Consider the following 24,200-nt stretch of genomic DNA (forward strand, 5'->3'; position numbering starts at 1 on the left):
CCTATCTGGAGTACAGCCAAGACTCGAGACTGAAAAACCAAATAGTGGTATGAGATTTTTAAAAACTCAAAATACTGAACAGCTCACCTAGCTCTCACCCAGCAAATAACCCCTCCAATAAAAGCACCATGTTAATTCCACTGCCATCCACGCTATTTACAATAGCAATAAGTCTCTTGTTTAGAAGTCTCCTATATAAGAACTTGTTAAATTGGATGATTCTTAATATTTGCATTCGCAGCTGACAAAATGAGAGCTGAGATGGCATTGCTAGAGGCAAATCCCAATGATTATAATTTTCAGCCTGCACTTTTTAAAGCACTATGAGCACTGGTGTTTTTTAAATGTGTCTGTAAATGTGTGAACAAGTATGCTTTCATTTTTGATGGGATTGGGTGTTTCAAATATCAGATATTTGTTTGCAAAGGTGTTTTGGGGCCCATGTACTCTCTTGTGCTATATGTCCTCTTACTGGAAATAATTTGTTTGCAGCAGATATAATTAAATGTGTTAAAGTAGGTATTTTGAGCTTAGTTTACCTATTTCTGTGAGAGAATTAATTGACACTGAGGAAACTAAAGAGTCTATTGAAAGACTGTAACTGAAGGAAGGTGCCGACACTATGGATCATGAGCACACCCATCAGATTTTAGAGTAAATACCTCCACTAGTTTATAGAAGGAAACTGCAGTGGTCTCCCACCTTCCTTTCCCTGCATGTACTGGTATAAATACTCAACACAAGACAGGTAGATCATATTTCAACTGATTATTGGGATGAAAGAAATTATTAAAAAGTCAGCGCTCCAAGGTGCCCCTCTGCTATTCTCCCTTCTCCTATCAAACTGATGGAAAATTTAACATGATTTCTTTGTCTCAGGTGGAGTTCATTCTTGTGTCTGGATATGGCTAAATCAACTTTGTCTCATAAAAGTATAGCAATCTTTTGGAATAGTTCAGGATGGACTAAATGGGAAGCTAATAGTTTTCAAAGCAATTCCCAGGAGGAGGAATCCATTCTGCCTCCCTCCCCCCCCATTTTCCAAATTACACATTTTAATGCTGTGCTGTCCTCTCAATATACTCAGTTTTGAGAAGCAAACTTTTCCAGAAAATTATACTTATTGCAAATTTATTTGCCACATAGTTTTGACTCCACTTTGTATTGGACTAAGTTTCTCAATCTGTATCTATGAGCAGACCCTAAACTTTTACCACAGATTATGGAAGAAAATAAAGACTTTTACCACAGGACTTTTTCCATTTTTGTGGAAGGCTCTTGCTAAAATATTGTCACAGAACATTATTAGGCTATATTTTAAGAGAGAGGATTGTTTGGGGCTTTGTTTATAACTATCAATAAAGAAAGGCTCTAAGTAACTATCTTTCCCAAGTATACTTACAATAATGGATTTTAACTAGAATTTAGCAAGTTACTGGGCTAGAATTTATGTTTGTATAAATTAATGTAGTTTCCTTGAAGCCACTTGAGCTCTTCCTGTTTACATGAGAAGAATTTTGTCCCACTATATTAATTGAAGCTTAACATGTTTAATTTATAACTGAAGATGCTAACTATTTCCAAATATTTTTGACTATTTAAAAAAATTACTTTGACCTAACTGGTAATTGGCTATTGCACTTCTACTTTAAAGAGACAATGGGCCTAACACACAATAAAAACAGTTTCTCAGAAGTATCTTTTACTATTGGTAGCATAATGTCACTATGCTTTATAGATAAATAGATATCTCTATTTTTTCTGTGTAACATCACATGAAAAGCTTCCCAGTTGGTAAAATTTCTCCAGACAAAAAACATATGCTACACATATCATTCCTGATATGCAGTAGGTGATGAAAGGCAGATGAGCCTCTTCTCCCTTGGCCTTCACATAAAAGCAGTGCTATTTGTTTCTCATGTAACTACAATAAAATGTAATGGCTGTATTGCAACATCACTGAAGTCAAGAGTGTTCAAAATGTAAGGGATTTATTCTCCTTTTGTCAAGCATTTTCTACATACAGAACATCCACATGGTGTAAGTTACAGAAGAAAAATGCATGAGACAGACTACTGTAAATAATTGAGAAACAGTTTACATGGATCTCATTCACAATGGGGAAAATTGTTAAAAAGGAAAACAGATTGAGTAGTTAGAAATGTAAGCAGATTTTTATTTTAATTAAATCTACCTGCCAGGAAGTTTCCTCAAGCTAAAGAGAGATCTACTGTATTACAGAGCACAGGATGCTAAATACACACACAATTACAATGCTAGAAAATTGCAGGTTTCTAAGTGATTTTATACAATCTAAACTGGAGCAAAATTTTATTTAGAAAAGATTTATTTTCCTAATTGCCTTTAGTAAATAGAGGATAGTTTAAGAGCTCATAAGCATTCACTAGGAAAATAAAAAATAAAAAAAAGTTATCTCAAAGTATTTCTATCATTACTATAAGTCTATATAGAAGTTTTACTGCTGGTTTCGATTAGTCTCATTTTTTTCTGATTCTATGTGCTAACATTGTTCTAAATTTGAGAATCTTATCATTCTGATTTAAATGTGACAGCTCTGTCTAATTTTAGAGTAACAGTTAGTTAAACTAAAAAAAAAACCACAAGGGATTTTTTTTTCAATAATCCAATTGAAGATTTGGAGTGGAAAAATCTACTGAGCAAATCAAAAAGGTTACAAAATACTTGTACATGACATAATGCACAAGCAAGAACTCTATACACTGGATGTAGTCTTAAATCCCGTACAGAGTTTTATTACAAGTTCTTCAAAATGCATGTCTCAAAATTATTTTCAAAAATAACAGTTTTCTTGCCAGTACATTTCATATCAGTTTGACAAAGTGTGATTTATTCTAAGCAGATACACATGATTTTTCTCTTTAGTAGAACTGAAACTCCCTGTTGATGCAATCCTGTGATGGCAAAATAACCTGACACTTAGATTTGTTACAAGAAAGGTAAAATTTCTGTTATCAGTTGAAATTATCTCAACTAAAACACACAATAAAAATAAGATTCTCAAATTGCAATGATAAAAAAAACAAAACAGAACATGGAAAACATTGTAAATATAATTTGCCATTTTTTTCCATTATGTGCTCCACAATCTGATAGAAACTACAAACCTGTGACACTAAATGTTTCTTTTCAATGACAATCAATCCTGTAGCAACACGGGGAAAATTATATAATTTCTACTCTTTCTTTTTTTTTTTTTATGAGACATTCCCTTCAAGGCACAAAAAGATTAAACAGTGGACAGGACAGGACAAAACATTTCAGTTTAAGAAGTCTAAGGTTGTACAACACTTCTTATTTTTTTTAGAAGGAAAGCAAACCAAAATTTAAATACATTTCAGTATGCCACTTACAAATGCAATGGATCATATTAAGTCATTTGAAATTCCCTGAAGCTTAGGTTTGTTTGATTTTTTACTACTTTAAAATATTGTATCACTAGTTCACAATTAATCTTTAGAATTGCTTTCATTATTAAGGAATGCATCATAAATTTCAATATTGATTCTAGTCAATCAATACAACCTTAGATGTCATTAGTAATAAGTCCCTTTGATGAGTAATCACAGTTTTAATTATTTTCTATGTCAAAGTTAATATCAAATTGTATCTGAACCAAACAAATGACAGATGCATAAGGGTCTAAATTTCAAAGGAAAACGGTGTAAATTTAAATAATGAAGTTAAGTGCAATGTACTGTAGAACTATTCATTCAATAATTATCTAACGCAATTCCTTATGCTTCTCCAACCCAAATTACTGTGTTGCCTCTCTCAACTTCAGTGATTTCACAATTTAACTTATTGAGTCTTCCATCCAGGATAAACAGGGATTCCTTGGAAGGTGTCATAAGGTATTGGCCAAAGAGACCACTGTCCTTGATTAGCCGGTTCTTACTGTTCCATGGCCATTCTTCTCTCTTGACAGGCTCTTTAAGGCTCTTCACCATTTTAACTTTGCCAGAGGAGAGCTCTACAAAGAGCACATCAGTTTGTGTGCTGGAACTAGCATAGATGTTGTATTGGTGGGCTTCAGTAAATGATGGCTGAAAAGCAACATCAGATATGTGCAAGTTAGTATGAATATCAAATGCATCCTGTATTTCTCCTCTGATGGTAATGGACTGGACCCTCATGAGACCTTTCACATCATCAATGCTGATAAGATAGTGCCCATCTGGAGAGATATATGGTGTGCCCGTCACATCATCATTGTATCCAATCACAGAATCAGTGACACTGTCCACTATGAGCTGTGGTGGAATAGCCCCCGTTGTATCAGGCTTGCAGCAGATAAAATAGTATCCTCCAAGGTGTGTATAAGCCAGAGACTGAGGGATGCAATTATAATCCTTTAAACTAATTGTCTTGATGTATGACATAGTTTCAAGATCAATTTTCTGGAGCACAGGCTCATCTTTGTGAAGAATAAATCCAAACCTGAGAGGAAAAAGCACAACATCAAAGACAGAAAGTCCAAAGTCTAATTATGCTTAAACGTGCAACCTATGCAAGTAAAGCAGAGGAGTTAAGATGTATAACAATATGCTCCTGCACATCCTCAGCTCCAAACGTTTCCAACAGTAAGCTGCTTATAAATATCTATGTTTGCTTGGCTTCTTTGCAATTATAATTCAGAATTTGTAAAGCAAAAATTTTAAAACCATAGATCTAGTTATCTGGAAGAACATAATTAGGAATTTTTTTTCGAAGGGTAAAAGATAAATATTATTTTGAATGTGTCTAAATCTATTGAAATGTTGTATATTTGGTTATAAAATCAAGTAACTTTTACCAAAATCAGAAGGGATAAAAAGCTTGAATATCAAGATATAATATGTCCTATATATTTTAATTCACTTCATGTAGTTCTATTTTTTTGAGAACATCAGCTCAATTCTTCTCAATTGCTATTCAGATAATAATCCAAATCCTTCTAATTTAATTCAGCTGATATATATATCACATAAGGATTTAGTCTTATGTCTTCCAGCCACAGGGACCTCATTTGTTAAATTTTTAAATATCCCACCATAAATAACACAATTTCAACTGAAAATGAGTTGTACAATTAAAACTTAAAATCCTGAAGTTTGATATTGATAAAAAATTCAACATAAACCCTAGTGTGTCCGCACACTCTACCACAAAAGAGCATTTCTGGTGCCAATATTTATTGCATTGCCCCACAAAAAAACCTTAAAACATTTTCTAAAGCTTAGAAAGTGCATGGTATTCTTCCCTTCAAGACAAGTAGCATCAGCAGCATTTTTTAACCTTAATAGGTGCTTCATCTCAACACACATCTCAAACCATGACTGACCCTTCGAGCCTGAGAGCCAGGCTTTCTTGCTGCTATGTGATAATACATGTGGCAAGCCTGACAATCCAAGCTAACCGGTTAATAGGATTAACAACAAACACGGACAACAGTGATGCTGGGACAGGAAATTGGAATGGATTGACTGAATAAGATTAGGCGATGATGTGTTTTGGGAGAGTCAGATTTTGGATTCTTTTTCTTTTAGCTTTGACCTTGACTAAAAATACTGTCCGACACTCTTTTCATGAAGCCTGCTGAGACTCAAGATGTATGATGTTGTATTGCAGAAGATGCAAAATACAGTGTTCACATTTTGTCAGTATGAAAAACACAATGGGCTTATGATATACACATCATGAAATACCAAATGCAAACATTTGTCAGACTTCTAAAACAATATTGGGCAGTATTATGCATGAAATTACCATTTGTAACACAAGGTCATTTATCAAGCAACAACATAATTCGTAAAACTATGAAACCTCTATGCACATATCAACATACTGCATACAAATGCAAAGAGATAGCATGATTTAATAAAGGTGACTAGAAAAGAGCAAATAATAATTAAATCCTGATGCTTTTATTTAATGGTTCAACCAAGTTATCTTTGGAGACTGATCCTTGCACCTCCAGTGCTAAATGTAAAGAAGCATTAATTGGTAGCTATAGTGGACTTAGAATCTCTATGAATCAAGTTGTAAAACCATAGTTTATAGTTACCAATTACTCAGTAATTCCCTATTCAAACAATTCAACTGGATTTTTTCTGGATAAATGATGACGTGACACATAATATCTTCAATTCTGAAGCAAAACTCCCTTGGACTTCACTTTTGATACCACATTCCTCCCTCTCCCCTCAAAAAATTTTTTGTAACATTAAGATTGCTAAATCAAGCATTCAAAAGTAAGTAAATAAAAAAATTTAAAAAAGTATTTGTCCAACATCATTAGCTCAAATAAACAACATAACCTTCTACTTTATGGTGTGCATTAATAAAAACAAAAATTACATTTCACAAGTAAAATAGGATTTGAAATCATCTTGTATTTGCAAAACACCTGAGTTAACATTGTGGGAGGAGAATTATAATCTTTGGCATTTCTTGATGAGTGAATACAATTTATATGATTTTAATAAATGCATTTTTTTTTAAATAAATCCTTTTAAATACTGGAGGCTAATCTTTTCAAGAAGAGTACCAGGAATGCATTAAAATAACAATGCAAGGGAAAAGAGACATGGAGGCAAATTTAGTACAATATCAAACTCAGTATATAGTTATCACACTGAAACAATGTGACACACAATGTGAAGATATAACTGACGTTACTTCAACTTGATGGGAAAATACACATAATTGGAATATTAAAATCACTGGTTAGAATCTGTTTAGGATATAAAGAGCTGGACAAAGATGTGATAACACTATTAAAGACACCAGTGCCTATTTTACAGTTAATGGATCTTGAATGTATATATCAATGTGTTAACTATCAGTGCCTAGGTGTGGGTACTCATGAAGGTCTGTTATATACCACCAAATCACACCTGAGAACAGAATAAATAACTCCTTAAATACCTGCCTGTAATGAGTGGAAAGAAAAAAAATGAGTTATGTCAGTTTGGAATACACATGCTCAAGCTGTCATACAGCCAGTGCAGTGAGAAGTGGGCCTGAAATGGAAGCCCACGTATCACAGGCCTGGTGTGAGGCCTGAAACCTAATAATGGTCAAGACTTTGCTAATATAAAGCAAAGCTAGGTTGTGAGAAAGAGGCAGGCTCCCGGAACAAATAGGTAGTGTTGCCAGGTGTCTGTCCGGTTTTCATCCGGACAGTCCAGTATTTGTGGACCCTGTCAGGTAAAAAAAACAACCAGAAAATACTGGACATATAAAATGTCTGGTATTTTCTGTTTTCCTTGGATGGAAGGCCAGCAGGGACATTTTTCCTCTGCCATGTCTGGTGCAGGGGCAGGAAGCGTGGGAATTTAAAGGTCTGCCATAGTCGGGATTTTTTGTGAAAGTATCTGGCAACCCTACAAATAGGGTTGATAGTATAAAACACCAATTGGTAAGAGGCTCATGTGTAGAACAGTAATTGGTGCTAGGTACCAGCTGTAAAACAGCAATTGGTACTGGGCACAGGTTGAAAGCCCATTCCAGAAGGATGATCACAACACTACACTAAAAAGGACCTTGGAACCCATACATTCTCCACAGATAACAGGGAAATACTGACCCAGGTTCAGAAAAGGGTTTAAAATGACAGCATGAGGTATAAAGATGTTTTGATTGAATCACTAGTTGCAGGGTAATGAGTAGTATCTAGGTTGGGGTGGGCAAGAGACTGCCAGCAGGTGGATCCGGCTTGCCAAGCCACCAGAACCGGCCCACGGCTGCCTCGCCAGAACCCTTGGACAGAGAACAGCTCATACTTTAAATAGCCAGCTGTTCTCCATTCTAGATAGCTCCCATTGGACAATTTCCTAGTTTTTGGCCAATAGGAGCTGAGAATTTTTGCTGGGAGCAGGGAAAGTGAAGGAAGCCTTCTTCCTTCCTCCTAGAGCCCCTTCCCCAATCCCTCCCTCTCATGCCTCGAGCGGAGCCACCTAGAGCAGACTGCAGCAGACAGTCTGCCTCAGGTTTATGCTTATAAGAGCCTTCCATCCAGAGCCTGCTTCTGACACTCCAGCCCCTCCCCAACCTAAACCTCTGCATCCCCTCCACATACCCAAACCCTGTGTCCCTCCTGCACCCATACCCCCTCCCAGATCTGGCCAATCTCCTGCCCCAGAAAACAATCCCCTCCTACCCTAAATTACATTCCCAAATCCTGCATCCCAGTTCCCTGCCCTACATCACAACTGCCTCCTTCACCCAAACACCCAACCTACAGCCAGTAGTACAAATATCAATAAATACCTAAAGGTTATAGACAATAATTTAATAATATAAAAAGTATTGTATCCATAACAAATAACTATTTTGGACCTCATTATAATGATCATTAAGCACTGAAATGAAAGTTGTGACTGTCTAGAGGCCGAGTGATTCTTGACCTGATTCAATTTAATATGGGCAACCAGAGGATAGTCTCAGATAGTATTATATGGTACTTCAAAAGAGTTAATTTCCCCAATATGAGGCAAATTCTAAAGAAAATTGTTTGACAGAAAAAAGAGACAAAAAAATTGAGCGGAAAATGGAAATTCTTTAAGAATGTATTAGACAGCCAAAAAGAGAAGCTTCCAAAAATTAAGAAAGAAGACAACATTGGCTAAATGCCCACCTTTGTTCAGTGGAAATAAAAATATAAACAGATAAATGGGAAACAAGGATACATTCAAGTGATATAAATTAGAAGTTATAACATATAGAAACTTGATAAGGGAGGCTAAAGGCTTGGCTAAAGAAACAAAGAGGAATCCTTTTTAAGTACATTAGTAACACAAACATTCTGGCAAATCTGTAGGCTCATTACTAGAAGAGATGATAAAAGTACTATAATGATTTAAAAAGCTGACGTGCTCAACAAATGATTCTGTTCTGTATCTGGAAAGAAGTAGAGGTTGTAATAATCAGGGCTTGCCAAGTGGTGGTGAGCCCTGCTCATCAGCTGCACAGTTCTGCGCTCTGCGCCAGCCCTTCCAGGTTGTAAGCTACTCACACGGGCAAGTAGATTACATTATTTGTTGAGCCCTGGTAATAATATATGAGCATGATGAAGTATTTTCTAGTTAATTTGTAACGAAGAAGGATATTGATCAGCATCTACTAGTATATGACGACAGAGAATCATACGGAATGGTCTAGATTGCTTGGCAAGCAGGGTCCATTGGTGCAAAATGCTTTTTAGTACTATCAAATGAAAAATTATACATGTAGGAATAGAGAACGAAGGCCATACCCACAGAACAAGCAACTGTATCCTGAGAAGAGATATAGGGGTCATAGTGTACAAGCAATTCAACATCACCTTTTAGTGCAAAGCTATGGAAAAACGAAACAAAAACAAACAAAAACCCTAGTTTGTTCCTTGGATGAATAACAGTGGAAAAGGGAGTAGGCATGGGGAGGTGATTTTGCCTCTCTGTGTGGCTTTGGTGAGACTGATACTCAAATTCTGTGTACAACACCAGTGGCCACATTTTAAAAAAAGATTCTGAAAAATTAGAGAAGTGGAAAAAACACAACAAAAATAGCTTGATGGCTGAACAAAATGCCATACAGGATGAGCCTTAGGTTACGTCTACACTGGCCCCTCTTCCGGAAGGGGCATGTAAATTTCACGAGTTGTCGTAGGGAAATCCGCGGGGGATTTAAATATCCACCGCGGCATTTAAATAAAAATGTCCGCCGCTTTTTTCCGGCTTTTAAAAAAGCCGGAAAAGAGCGTCTAGACTGGCCCCGATCCTCCGGAAAAAGTAAGAATAAGAGCCTCCGGAAAAGGGCACTTTTTCCGGAGGATCGGGGCCAGTCTAGACGCTCTTTTCCGGCTTTTTTAAAAGCCGGAAAAAAGCGGCGGACATTTTTATTTAAATGCCGCGGGGGATATTTAAATCCCCCGCGGATTTCCCTACGACGACTCGTGAAATTTACATGCCCCTTCCGGAAGAGGGGCCAGTGTAGACGTAGCCTTAGTGTTTAATTTGTTTAACTTATTGAAAAGATTGAGAAGTGACTTGATTAAAATGTATAAGTACTTTCACATGGAGAAAATACTGGGCATTGAAGGGTTCTTTAATATAGTGAAAAATATATAATAAATAAACCAATGATTGGATACAAGTTAGACAAATTTAAATTAGAACTTAAATAAATGATATATATTTAAACAGTGAGGGAGTGACTAACCACTGAAACCATCTATAAAGGACAGAGGTGGATTATCATCTTCAAACCATTTAGATATCTTTCTGTAAGAGCAGAGCTTTAGTCAAACATGTTATGCCTTGGTCAAACAAAAGGTATTAGAAGACTCTACACTAGATTAAGTGGGTGAAATGTAATGGGCATTGACCATAGAATACTAAGACTGGAAGGGACCTGGAGAGGTCATCAAGACCAGTCCCCTTTCCTCATGGCAGGACCCAGTACTGTCTAGAACATCACTGATAGACATTTATCTAACCTACTCTTAAATATCTCCAGAGATGGAGATTCCACAACATCCGTCGGCAATTTATTCCAGTGTTTAACAACCCTGACAGTTAAGAACTTTTTCCTAATGTCCAACCTAAACATCCCTTGCTGCAGTTTAAGCCCATTGCTTCTTGTTCTATCCTCAGAGCCCAGAAAGAACAATTTTTCTCCCTCCTCCTTGTGACTCCCTTTTAGATACCTGAAAACCACTATCATATCCCCTCTCAATCATCTCTTTTCCAAACTAAACAAGCCCAATTCTTTCAGTCTTTTTTATAGATCATGTTCTCCAGACCTTTAATCATTCTTGTTGCTCTTCTCTGGATCTTCTCCAATTTCTCCACATCTTTCTTGAAATGTGGTGCCCAGAACTTGAAACAATATTCCAACTGAGCCTAATCAGCACAGAGTAGAGTGGAAGAATGACTTCTTGGTCTTGCTCACAACACACCTGTTAATGCATCCCAGAATCATGTTTGCTTTTTTTGCAACAGCATCACATTGTTGACTCTCATTTAGCTTGTGGTCCACTATAGCCCCTAAATCCCTTTCTGCTGTACTCCTTCCTAGACAGTCGCTTCCCATTCTGTATGTGTGAAACTGACTGTTCCTTCCTAAACATAGAACTTTGCATTTGTCCTTATTAAACTTCATCCTGTTTACCTCAGACCATTTCCCCAATTTGTCCAGATCATTTTGAATGATGACCCTATCCTCCAAAGCAGTTGCAACCCCTCCCAGCTTAGTATCATCTGCAAACTTTAAAAAGGTACTCTCTATGCCGATATCTAAATCGTTGAAGAACATATTGAACACAACCAGTCCCAAAACTGACCCCTGTGGAACCCCACTTGTTATACCTTTCCAGCAGGATTATGAACCTTTAATAACTACTCTTCGAGAATGGTTATCCATCCAGTTATGCACCCACTTTAGAGTAGCCCCATCTAAGTTGTATTTGCCTAGTTTATTGATAAGAATATTATGTGAGACCGTATCAAATGCCTTATTAAAGTCTAGTTATACCACAGCCACCGCGTCTCCCTTATCCACAAGACTCGTTATCCTATCAAAGAAAGCTATCAGATTGGTTTGACATGATTTGTTCTTTACAAATCCATGCTGGCTGTTCCCTATCACCTTGTTATTCTCCAAGTGTTTGCAGATGATTTCCTTAATTACTTGCTCCATTATCTTTCCTGGCACAGAAGTTAAACTGACTGGTCTGTAGTTTCCTGGGTTGATCTTATTTCCCTTTTTTATAAATGGGCACTATATTTGCCCTTTTCCAGTCTTCTGGAATCTCTCCTGTCTTCCATGATTTTCCAAAGATGATAGCTAAAGGCTCAGATACCTCCTCTATCAGCTCCTTGAGTATTCTGGGATGCATTTCATCAGGCCCTGGTGACTTGCAGACATCTAACTTTTCTATGTGATTTGTTACTTGTTCTTTTTTAATTTAATCTTCTAAACCTACCCCCTTTCCACTAGCATTCACTATGTTAGGCATTCCTTCATCAGACTTCTCAGTGAAGACTGAAACAAAGAAGTCATTAAGCATCTCTGCCATTTCCAAGTTTCCTGTTACTGTTTCTCCCTCCTCACTGAACAATGGGCCTCCCCTGTCCTTGGTCTTCCTCTTGCTTCTAATATATTTATAGAATGTCTTCTTGTTCCCTATATGCCTATAGCTAGTTTGAGCTTGTTTTGTGCCTTTGCCTTTCTAATCTTGCCCCTGCCTTCCTGCATTGTTTGCCTATATTCATCCTTTGTAATTTGTCCATTTTCTTTTTTAATAGGACTCTTTTTTTATTTTTAAATCATGCAAGATGTCCTGGTTAACCAAAGGTGGTCTTTTGCCATATTTTCTCTCTTTCCTATGCAGCGGAATAGCTTTCTTTTGGCCTCTTAATAATGTCCCTTTGAAAAACTGCCAAGCAGAATTAAGTTATCCCATCAGCCAAGTTGTATGCAGATACATTATATCAGTGCTTTTCCCCTCAATCTTGCCTCCCATGGACCTTACCACGAGCTCTCTGAGCTTACCAAAATCTGCCTTCCTGAAATCCATTGGCTCTAATTTATACAAGGACAATCCGGATGATCTAAGTTGACAGTTTAAATTTACAACTTGGCTAGATACTAAAATCACAAACTGAATAGAGATCCTGGATTTATGGATTATTACAATAATTTATAACTCACTCCCTCTCCTTGCCCCACTTTATTTTTTTCTCTCATACCCCTTAGACTTGAGAGGAGTTAATGGGACACTTCATTTTTAATGAGCCCTTAAAATATGGGATAACTACTTATGCTAACCAATCTCTTTCTCTTCAGTGCATTTAGTTGGGATACTGAGAGTACCTGAAGAAGAGCTCTGTGCAATCTAGAAAGCTTCTCTCCCTCATCAATAGAAGTTAATACAATAAGAGATATTACCTCACTCACCTTGCTTCTCTGATACCTTGGAATCAATGTTTATGATAAGACTGCATAGAGAGTTTAATGTTTTTTCTGTCCTTAAAATTGAAACACACTGTTAGTCCTACTCAAATATCTTGTCTACACAAGGATATTGTGTCATTTTAACTTAATTGGTTTAGAAACTGATTCAGTTGAATCAATACAACCTCCTTATTTAGACACACTTTATTTTGGTGTAAAAGTGGAGGAGGTTGGACTGATTTAACTAAATCTGTTTCTGAACCAATTTAGTTAAATTGATGCCATTTTCCTGTGGAGTCAAAGGCTCAAGTAACACCAAATATGCTGGTGGCAAACCAGTTTATCTAGCAGCTAAAAACTTGTAATTTAATTCATTTATCCCAAAGCCTTAAAATCATCAATTTAAAAAGTATCAATGTAGAAAAGTGAGAAGAGAGTGCTTGTAAAGAGCTTTATAAATGCTGCTTTTGTACTAATATCTGTGCTTTTAGAGAGTATCACTGAAATTGGGATGGGTACATATGCGTGGGGGCGACAGGTCTGTGTGTGTACATCTGTGCCTAAGCAAAGAGAATCTGGTAATTAAGACATTGGACTGGGATTCAGATATCTGGATCTGACACAGACTGTATGTAGGATCTTGAAGAAATTACTTAATTTCTCTCTATCTTATTTTCCATCTTTAAAACCAAAATTCTACTAGTTTCTTTCTGACACCCTTGGTCATCATCTTGCACACTTTTGGATGCAGGGACTCTCTGTGTACATAGAGTATGACAAGGTGATCATCTTTGTTGGGGTCTCCAGATGCTACTGTAATAAAAATAATAAAAAGGAAAAATGATATGCACCTCCCTGTGCTGGAAGCGGTGGCAGATTAACCACTGGGCCAACAGGGATTGTGCCTGAGGGCCCTCAGGAAAAATGGTTGCCCCCTTGCCCCTATCCACTCTACCTGGCACTTCTGCCAGAAGTGCTCATTTCCCTAGCAGGAACATGGGGGAGAGGAGCAACAGAGGGGGTTACAGATAGAAGCGGTGGGGAGGGGCCCCCACTTACTCTGGCCCAGGGCTCCACAGAACTGTATCCGCCTCTGGCTGGGAATGGATTGTATTGCTACTGCTCTCCCTTGAGTCTAGTAGGAGGAAGCAGAATTAAGTTATCCCATCAGCCAAGTTGTATGCAGATACATTATATCAGTGCATCTCAGTTTGGCCTTTCAATTTATTTTTGGCCAGATCTGCACCCATGTTGACTGTGCTGATTCCCTAAAAGCCTTCAGTGAGGGAACATTGCAGCTTCTTTCTATTACAACTTCTCACCAGTAGCCTTTTCTCTTCCAAAGGCCACAGTCATGGTCTGCACCAGCATAGACACTGGGGGTATGTTTACACCTAAAACAGCCATTTTTCTGTCAAAAATTGAGGAACATCCACACTGCAATTGCATTCTTCTACAAGAAAATCAAAAGAACAGAGGTTTTTTTCTGGCATTGGTAATCCTCATTCTATGAGGAAGAAGCCTTTTCACAAAAAAGCTCTTTCGAAAAAAGATGTGTGTAGACGGGGAGGAGGGAGTTCTTGTGGAAGAAGAGCAAAAAGGAAAAAGCACAGGTGCCCTGGTGGTCATTCTGTCTGTAGCAATCACAGCTTACATGTAAGAGAGCATCCATTTAGTGTGGATGCTCTCTTTTGAAAAAGCAGATAACTTTTTCTATGCATTTTGGCAGTGTTGATGCTCTCTTTTGGAAGAAGTTTTTTCAGAAAAATCTCTTCTGAAAAAAGCTTCTTCCGAAAGAAGCCTGTAGTCAAGACATAGCCTGGGTGTCTGATTCCAGAGCACTCTATTAAAACACTTATGGCTGGGATTTTCAAAACAGTTGGGCATCTAACTCACTTCTATTCCTTTGAAAATTGAATCTTATAAACATGTCATAAAATAGCATGTAGAGGCTTCTGTGTTCATATAGACCTTTCATATTACATTTGGACCATTTTAAAAAGGAAGAGTTTAGGTTTTAAATTTAACTTCACACCACTTTTTGTTTAGAACTTTTATCATTTCCACACTCTGCTGATTTCACACAAGGGCATTTTACTTAACTTTCTCTGAATGAAAAGGACTGAATGACCAGTTGATCATACACATTTTTCAATAAATGTCCCCTTCCACATAAATACATGTCTTCTTGTGAGACACTGATTTAGTAACTGGAAGAGTTTATTGGTGTTCATAATTTTATATTTTAAAAATTGTCAAAAAGGGGACCAAGCCTGGGCAGGCAACTCTTTTAAGGGTAAAAATCTAAATAAATAAAATATTAATTAATAAAAATGCATTGTTGCTAACAGATGGTTTTCATGTTAATCAGCAGTACAATGGAAGCTCAAGTAGCAGTAGATGGCTTAGGGGGTTAGTGCTGGAAGAGATACAGAATCTTTTCTCACAACATTGCTGGTTGTATGCAATATTGCAGCTGGGTCAATCCCAGAATAAGAGGGTACATCTACACAGCAACATTATTTCAAAATAACTTAGTCCGCATCTACACAACAGGCAGTTATTTTGAAATAATGTTGAAATACCATCTAGCTGGAGGACTTCTTACTCTGACTCCTGTAACCCTCATTGTACGAGGAGTAAGGGAAGTTGGAGGAAAATATGTGCTGTGAGGATGCTCCCAATTTTGAAATACACTATTTTGAAATAAGCTACACAATTGACATAGCTCAATTTGCGTAGCTTACTTTGAGTTAAGCCCTGCTCTGTAGATGCATCCAGAGAGACAAGGTGAATGAGATAATGCCTTTTATGGGACCAGCTTGTGCTGGTGAAACCCAGCCTTTCAAGTTTACACAGAGTTGTGCTTCAGGTCTGGAAAACACACTCAGATTGTCACAGCTAAAAGATGGTTTTGCATAAGGAGTTAACACAGATTCTGAGGCAACGTCCAAGGTGAAGTGTCCCATTAATATCTCTTCAATCATTGGGGTGGAAAGAAGGAATGAGGGAGTTGCTAGTGGGTTACAGATTGTTGTAATAAACCATAAATCCAGCATCCTTATTCAAAATGATCACTCTGCACCTGACCTCTCATTTCTCATCCTCAAAGGAAACCTGCAAATGAACTTTCAATAGATGAGCCTGAGGGATTGAATTCTTAACATTGCTGGACACTAAAAATCATCTACAACATATAACCCACCAAAACCCCACATGCCCTTCTTTTCCTCCTCCAGTGACGGGACAGGCATTAACAGGCCAATTTACCTTGAAAGGCCCCTCCAAAGATGTATTAATTACTTTTGCTAAACAGTCTTTTAAGTCTTATATTTAGCTGTGACATTCTGAGTACATTTCCCAGACCTAAAGAAGAGTTGTATAACCTCTAATGCTTGTCTCTCTCACTAATGGAGGTTTTACAATAAAAAATACTATGCCACCAACATTGTCTCTATAAGATTGGCAGTTGGGATCAGTGGTAGCCTGTCAATACAGGCGAACTAGGCAGTCACCTAGGGCGCCAAGATAAATGGCTGTTGAGGGCTTTGGAGGCAGGGGTGTTCCTGGTTGGGATTTGGCCTTGAGTATTAACAAATGCTTATTTTTGCTATTTTATCTCTTCTCAATGTCCTATATGGAATGAATGGGTTGTCATCTAAATCCTAGTAGAATGATGTCCACTTCACAAAACTGGCTTTAAAGAGAACCCACTGTTGACAGTCGTAGCAGGTTGGTTAGTAATTGACTGGGCAGCGATTTCACTTTATAGCTTTATATGAGGTTTTTTCTGATCTGTGTGGGAAGTCTGTGTTGGTACGCTTCACCTGCTCTGTGGATGCAGGAATTCAATCTGCAGGGCACATTTCAAAAGTGCTTAATTTTAAAATGTTTTTGTTTTTTAAAAAATATAGACACACATAATCATATCATGACATGATGCCCGTGGCTAATGCGCTTAAGTCTGCTTTATGACTAGGCCTCCAATAGAACAATAAGAGATATTTCACAGGGCCTTCAGTTTTCACAAATGATTAATATGTAGGAAGTGGTGTGTTTAATGCAAAGTTTCCTCTCATAAAAATTGATATGCAAAGTCCTCCCACTGTTCATTAATCCCTGATTAATATTTATGAGTTCAACCCTCATGTCTTCATGTAATAAAATTATGCACAGTATGAGGCAGCCTATATGGCATTTGTCAGAGCACAAAATGGGAGCTCAAACAAGTAAAGTCTGCAAGATTCAGTAGATAAAACTCATTTTTTTCAACCATTTATTTCATAATTAATGAAAGTGGGAAGCTGTAGCCTGTAGACATATCACTGCATTTAGAGTATTTGTCAGAGTAACAAAATCTGTAGTCGGCTATGTTTTTTCTCAATTTATTCCATCTGACTGTCTGATTTGAATCCAATCTTTTCAGAGGTAAAGAAAAAGTAATTAAATTGTATTTTTGACTAATAGTCAATAGAGGAAATCTGAAGAAATAATATTTTGCACTTGTGTACCACTTCTTAGATGGTGGTCTAGAAGAACTTTACGACCATATATGAACTAAGCTAATTATAAACACATTAAGGGTGTGTCTAGACTACAGGGTTTTGTTGACAAAAGTGGACTTTTGTCGACAAAAACTATACCTGTGTCTACATTGCCGCTGAGTTCTATCGACATAACGTCGACAGAACTCAGCAGTTTTGTCGATGGCTGTAAATCTCATTCTACAAGGAATAATGCCTTTTGACAACAGAGTTCTGTAGATAGAAGGCGTTATTGCATCTACTCTGTCCTTTGCGTCTACACTGTCATGTCGACAAAGCGGCTTGCTTTGTCAACAGAACTGGATGTAGTCTTGATGCTCTTTGTCAACAGAAGCTTTGTTGACAGATTCTGTCGACAAAACTTCTGTCGACAAAAGCCTGTAGTCTAGACATAGACTAAGTGTTTGGATAAGTACTATTACTATTGTACCAATCTGGGTAAAGGGAGGCAAAAGAGAAGTTAAATGCCCTCTCCAAAATCATATAGTACAAGTGAAAATTCAATCCAGGAGTGTCATTAGACTGCACTTTCCCAGAAGTAAAGCATGTTCTATACAGATAGTTCTTTGGTTTTTTTTCCTGATTCAAACAAAAGTAGCTGTATTAAAACATAGTCTGTGTCTAGACTACATCCCTCTTTTGACAGAGGGATGTAAATTAGACATGTCGGAATTGCAAATGAAATGGGGATTTAAATATTCCATGCTTCATTTGCATAATCGCGTAATGGCGTTCTTTCAAAAAAGTGCCATTTTGAAAGTAAAACCACAGTCTAGACGCAGTTCTTTCGAAAATGGAAGGCTTTTTGGAAAGATCCTGTAAACCAGGAGTTTTCGAAAATACCTGTGTTTTTGAAAAAAATGTGTCTAGACTGTGATTTTACTTTCAAAATGGCACTTTTCTGATAAAGCGCCATTACGCGATAATGCAAATGAAGCGCAGTATCTGTAATAACTTAACACTATGGGTATGTTTACACTACAGCGTTATTGCAAAATATTTTATTTCGAAATAGTTAATTCGAAATAGCTTATTTCAAAATAATGCGTCTACACAAAAAATGCATTTCAAAATAGTTTTTTGCTATTTCAAAATAGCGCATCCACACTGAGTGGACGCTGAATCGCATTTATGGCTGGACAGAACCAGGTCTGGTAGGGCATCAGGTCAGGAGTTGCTTTGTGTGGCTGCTGCCTGAGGCTATCTGAGGCCTGTTCTTAAAGGGACCTCCCCCCCCACCCACCGGACAGCTGGTTCTCAGCTTTCCCTGCTTGCTTGCATACCTCGATGAGGGACAGTAAAGCATTTTGTCTCTGCGTGCTCTGGTTGCCCTCACTCGGGACACCACAGGACTCTGCAACATGGAGCCAGAGCTGCCCCTGGGCACTCTAGTACTTCTTGTGGATGCGTTGCTGTGATCCTGGCTGCACTTTCTGCAGGCTGCCATCTGGGAGGTCCATCGGAGGGGCTGTCAGTATCCAGGAGGCCCTGCAGGAGAGCTTTCATCCTGAGGAGCATTAAGAGCTTCCCTGTTCTGCCCTACTGGGGGCTGCTGCCTCATTCCTCCCTCATGTCCTTCCACTTACTCCTCCTTAATCCCTCTTCATGATGTCAAGTAAAATACATATATTTTTAAGAACGCAAACTCTCTTTGTTTAACAAAACTGAGGGGGGGGAATGAAATTCTGGTGAGACTGAAGAAAGGAGGTGGGAGAGGGGAAGAGAGAAGATGGGAGAGGAGAGGGGGAAACCTGGGAGGAGGGAGCTGGGAGGGGGAAGCAAGGGGAAGAAGGGAGGAGGGGAAACGCAGGGCTCAGGGTTGGGGGTCTTGCACGACCAACTTGATTTTCATGCAAACCTGCTCCTGGGTTCACATGTGGCCTTTGGTGGCCAGGATGGCAGCTATCCTGCCATAGATGGCCGTGTTCCTCCATCTAGTGCAGAGATCATGGACATTGGGGGCATCCCCCCCAAACCTGAATAAGGACAATGATCTCCATCCTAGATCAGGAAGGTGCCCACCTTCTCTGGGCCCTGGCAGACTGCTCGTGGGGAGCGGTGGAGGGCTGGGTGCCAGTAGCTTGCTGGCTCATGTTTTGGGGCTGCTGGGTTAGGGGCAGTGACTGCTGGCTCTGGGCTGGCAGATTGGAGCTGGCACAGGCACTGTGGCCAGAGTCAACCCCTTTAAGGGCTCCAGGGAGGGGGGAGAGAGAGGAGTGTTCTTGGTTGACGCTGAAGTAGAAGCCCCCTATTAATAAGAACAACCCAGGAAACTACAGACCGGTCAGTTTAACGTCTGTCCCAGGGACGATAATGGAGCAGGTAATTAAGGAAATCATATGCAAACACTTGGAAGGTAATAAAGTGACAGGGAATAGCCAGCATGGGTTTGTGAAGAACAAGTCATGCCAAACTAATCTGATAGCTTTCTTTGATAGGATAACGAGCCTTGTGGATAAGGGAGAAGCAGTGGCATTTGATACAGTCTCGCATGATATTCTTATTGATAAACTAGGCAAATATAACTTAGATAGGGCCACGATAAGGTGAGTGCATAATTGGCTGGATAACTGTAGTCAGAGAGTTGTTGTTAATGGTGCTAAATCCTGCTGGAAAAGGATAACAAGTGGAGTTCCGCAGGGGTCTGTTTTGGGACCTGTACTGTTCAATATCTTCATCAATTATGTATATATTGGGATAGAGAGTACGCTTATTAAGTTTGCAGATGATACCAAACTGGGTGGGGTTGCAACTTCTTTGGAGGATAGGGACATAATTCAAAATGACCTTGGCAAGTTAGAGAAATGGTCAGAGGTAAACAGGATGAAGTTTAATAAAGAGAAATGCAAAGTGCTCCACTTAGGAAGGACCAATCAGTTCCATACATACAAGATGGGAAGCGACTGTCTAGGAAGGAGCATGGCAGAAAGGGATCTAGGGGTCATAGTGGACCACAAGTTGAATATGAGTCAACAGTGTGATGCTGCTGCAAAAAAAGCAAATATGATTCTAGGTTGTATCAACAGGTGTGTTGTAAGCAAAACTCGTGAAGTCATTCTGCCGCTCTACCCTGCACTAGTTAGGCCTCAGCTGGAGTACTGTGTCTAGTTCTGGGCACCACATTTCAAGAAAGATGTGGAGAAATTGGAAAGGGTACAGAGAAGAGCAACAAGAATGATTAAAGGTCTAGAGACATGACCTATGAAGCCAGGCTTCATGAACTGGGCTTGTTTAGTTTGGAAAAAAGAAGATTAAGGGGGGACATGATAGCGGTTTTCAAATATCTAAAAGGGTGTCACAAGGAGGAAGGAGAAAATTTGTTCCTCTTGGTTTCTGAGGACAGGACAAGGAGTAATGGGCTTAAAGTGCAGCAAGGGAGGTTTAGATTGGACATTAGGAAAAAATTCCTAACTGTCAGGGCGGTCAAATATTGGAATAAATTGCCAAGGGAGGTGGTGGAATCTCCCTCTCTGGCGATATTTAAGAACAGGTTAGATAGACATCTGTCAGGGATGGTGTAGACAGAGCTTGGTCCTGCACTCGATGACCTCTTGGGGACCCCTTCTAGTCCTATGATTCTATGATTTCGATATAAGTGTCTACACAGCACTTATTTTGAAATAGCTATTTTGAATTTGGTGTTTTTCCTCATGGAATGAGGTTTACCAAATTCTAAATAAGAGCTCCGCTATTTCGAATTAATTTCAAAATAGCAGTTTTGCTGTGTAGACGCTAGTAAAGTTATTTAGAAATAATGGCTGTTATTTCTAAATAACTTTGCTGTGTAGACATATCTATGTTCCAGCTGACAATCTGTACTATCTCAAAATCTACATATGACATGAGACTTTTTTTGTTTACTGTATGTTCCTTAATACTTAGCTATGCTTATATTAATGATTGTTGCCTCCTATAAAGGAAAGATTGAGTGATATTCTACACAAAGTACAAAAGAAACAGTTTTTTAGCCGAACTTCATATGAAAGCAGAGGTGAAATATATCAGTTGTTAAATAGTAGGTACATTAATAGTAAGAAAAAATGCAGATAGCTACAAATGAGTACATTTATTATAGCTCTAAAGCTAGAGCTAGAATGAGTATTGCATATCTCAAATCCTGGGACATAGCTGAGAAATGGATGAGCTATTCTGAATCCTAGATCTATGGAATCAATAACCAACCACTATAAAGGCAGAAACAGACCATGGTAAACACTTATCAGCATAGAGCTTGTTTTCTCACACAAATCCCCCAGCATGAAAGATTTCCACTGCTTCCCTACAGCCACTGGCAGCTGTTGCAAAACTAGTTCCCTTATACTGAACACTCTTCAAGGCCATGCAATTCTCAAAATTCCTTTCTCTGTTCTGCCAATAGCAGCCTCTTCTTCCACTTCTGAGTTTCCCTTACTTCATTACCTACTTGAAACATTTTATTTCCATTGTCTTTAACTAGTGAGTACCTGCATGTTTTAGGTATGATCAATTTTCCACAAAATTTCATAGAATCAACAGAATTCCCATGGCAGGCTAGACTAGTGGTCTAGTCCAGCAGCCTATCTGATTAAGAAACCCTGCAGTAAGCAACTGTGATATGTCATGCTCCAAGGAAACGTGTCTTCACGGGTCTTTTAATTTACAATTAACTTATACTCTTAAGTTAGGGTTTAATTCTGGTTTTAAAATATACTTATTTTTAAATCCTAATAATGGTAATTCTGGATGTTCACGTTGCCCATATTAACATGACTCTAATGGTTTGTCAAGTTTTACCTGCCTCCTCATGTTAGCTTTACCTGTTTTCAATATTGTTTCATATTAACTACTGTGAAATGTGAGAATGAGTTATACATTATACAAATTTATTAGGTTGCAATGTATATCCTCAAAAGTGTATGAGAAAATATTGTGTGAGAATGCAGTTTTCATGTTCTGTTGCCACCTTGGGATTTATATATCTACCTTCTTTTCATTGCCTGTAACACTTACACAAGGGAGATTTGTCATTGTCTTTTAGTGCATTAGTTATTTTCACAGCTGCTATAAATATGCTGCTACAGCAGAAAAAGAACTCAGTATCTAGCAATATCCATTTCAGACATTTGAACTGGAGCAGTCCCCCTGATGTTGTAGATCAACAGGAGTAAAGATTCTCTTTTATCAATGGAAGACGTGTCCTCAGCTTGATTATTCTCTTCTTCCTCATTATATGCATCTTTATTTCCACCACTACTTTATAAATGTATTAGCACAGTTTAAAGTGTGCCTAGGTGCCTCTGTGGATAGATGCCTCTCCAATTCAGATGCTTATTTTAAATCTTATAAAAACTACCAAGTATTTTGGAAGTTTTCCCATCTAATACCCTCCTTGCTCCCAGCAAAATTAATAGTTCTTACAATCAATAGGTTCCAGGAGTTGCCTGGGTACTTTTTCTCCTGTCTTCTAGCACTGAGAAGAGCTAGGGAGCCATCTTCTAAACTCCCACAGAGCTTCCTCTGGACTTCATTTCAGCACTTCTATCTCTGCATAGGAATCATATATCTTATTCGCCCAAACCAATGTCCATGGCTGTTAAGCAAGCAGGATAAATGTTGTTCAGAGAGGATATAGAGCAAGAGGACACACATGACAGCAGAGGTTGCTGGTCATACTTAAGTATGAATTTTGTAGCCTCTTTTTAACGTATTACATTTACTATGATCTTTTAATGCTTTCATCTGGCATCTTCATTCACTTAGGCTGAAGTCCCTATATGCCAGCCAGACTGGATATAAAAGTTGCAACAGAATTATATATAGCTAGGGAATGCCCTGATGAAGAAGCTACATAGGGCCAGCTCATGCCCCTATGCAGCTCTGCCCTCCTTTCCTTGAAATTTCCATTTGGGGGCCAGAAGACAACTGACGACTATGGGAAATTATATGCTGCTGCCATAAATCTGAATAGCTGGATCCTGGGTAGGTCACTACATGTTAAAGCAGACCTCTGCTGGAGTCTGTTCTGTGCTCCTCAGCAGCTCAGAACCCAGTGGGTGCAAGTGTGGCAGGAAAATTAGCTTTGCCGCCCAATGTCCCTGTGATGCACCACCCTCGAACTGGAGATCAGACACTATCCCTCTCTATGGTGTATTCTGAATCATACAGCTTTCAAAATGGCACCTTTCCCTGACAGTTTATTATTATTTTTGTCATAATAAATCACTTAAACTCTATTGTCATTTGATTTCTTGTTGATTAGCTGCAGTAATGCAAATATATTTCATACTATATAAGGGCCTTCTTTTACACCTTTCCAATGCAGTTATTTCTTGAAGCATTCTACAAGTTTCTGAGTTTTCCTTGTAATGAGGGCAGTAAATAGTTTTTCTTCTGATCTATTTTTTTTAAAGGAAAGAAAGAAAAGAATTTTGGTGTCAAGGTAAGTTGGTCACATGACTTATTTTCTCTATTCTCCTCTCAAAAGCCCATGGATAGTGTTAGTACACAAATGTTGCTTCTGAGTTAATTGGTGGGGCCTCTTGAATGTAACACAAAGACCTTTTCTGCTCCCTAAAGAGATGAGCATACTGCCTCTGCTTATAAATTCAGTCTAGTTCTTCATTTTGTGAAATGGATGCTCAAATTTATACTTCACTATCATATAACGCATGCTGCTTGTGATGAATCCAGCAAATCCTGAAGTTTGGGTGATACACC

At 38.3% G+C, this 24,200-nt stretch overlaps 1 protein-coding gene across 2 annotated transcripts in view; it reads right to left on the reverse strand.

Moving 5' to 3' along the window:
• Window positions 1–3,330: 3,330 nt before the first annotated feature.
• Window positions 3,331–24,200, reverse strand: part of FSTL5 (follistatin like 5) — a 560,578-nt gene continuing 539,708 nt past the window's right edge. For both annotated transcript variants that reach the window (XM_006121877.4, XM_006121878.4), the window contains one exon: window positions 3,331–4,479. In XM_006121877.4, coding sequence (XP_006121939.3) covers window positions 3,777–4,479 — 703 coding nt within the window. In that variant the 3' untranslated portion in view covers window positions 3,331–3,776. The remainder of the gene's footprint in view (window positions 4,480–24,200) is intronic.

Source organism: Pelodiscus sinensis, chromosome 5 (genome assembly GCF_049634645.1).
Source record: "Pelodiscus sinensis isolate JC-2024 chromosome 5, ASM4963464v1, whole genome shotgun sequence".
Lineage (NCBI taxonomy): Eukaryota > Metazoa > Chordata > Testudines > Trionychidae > Pelodiscus > Pelodiscus sinensis.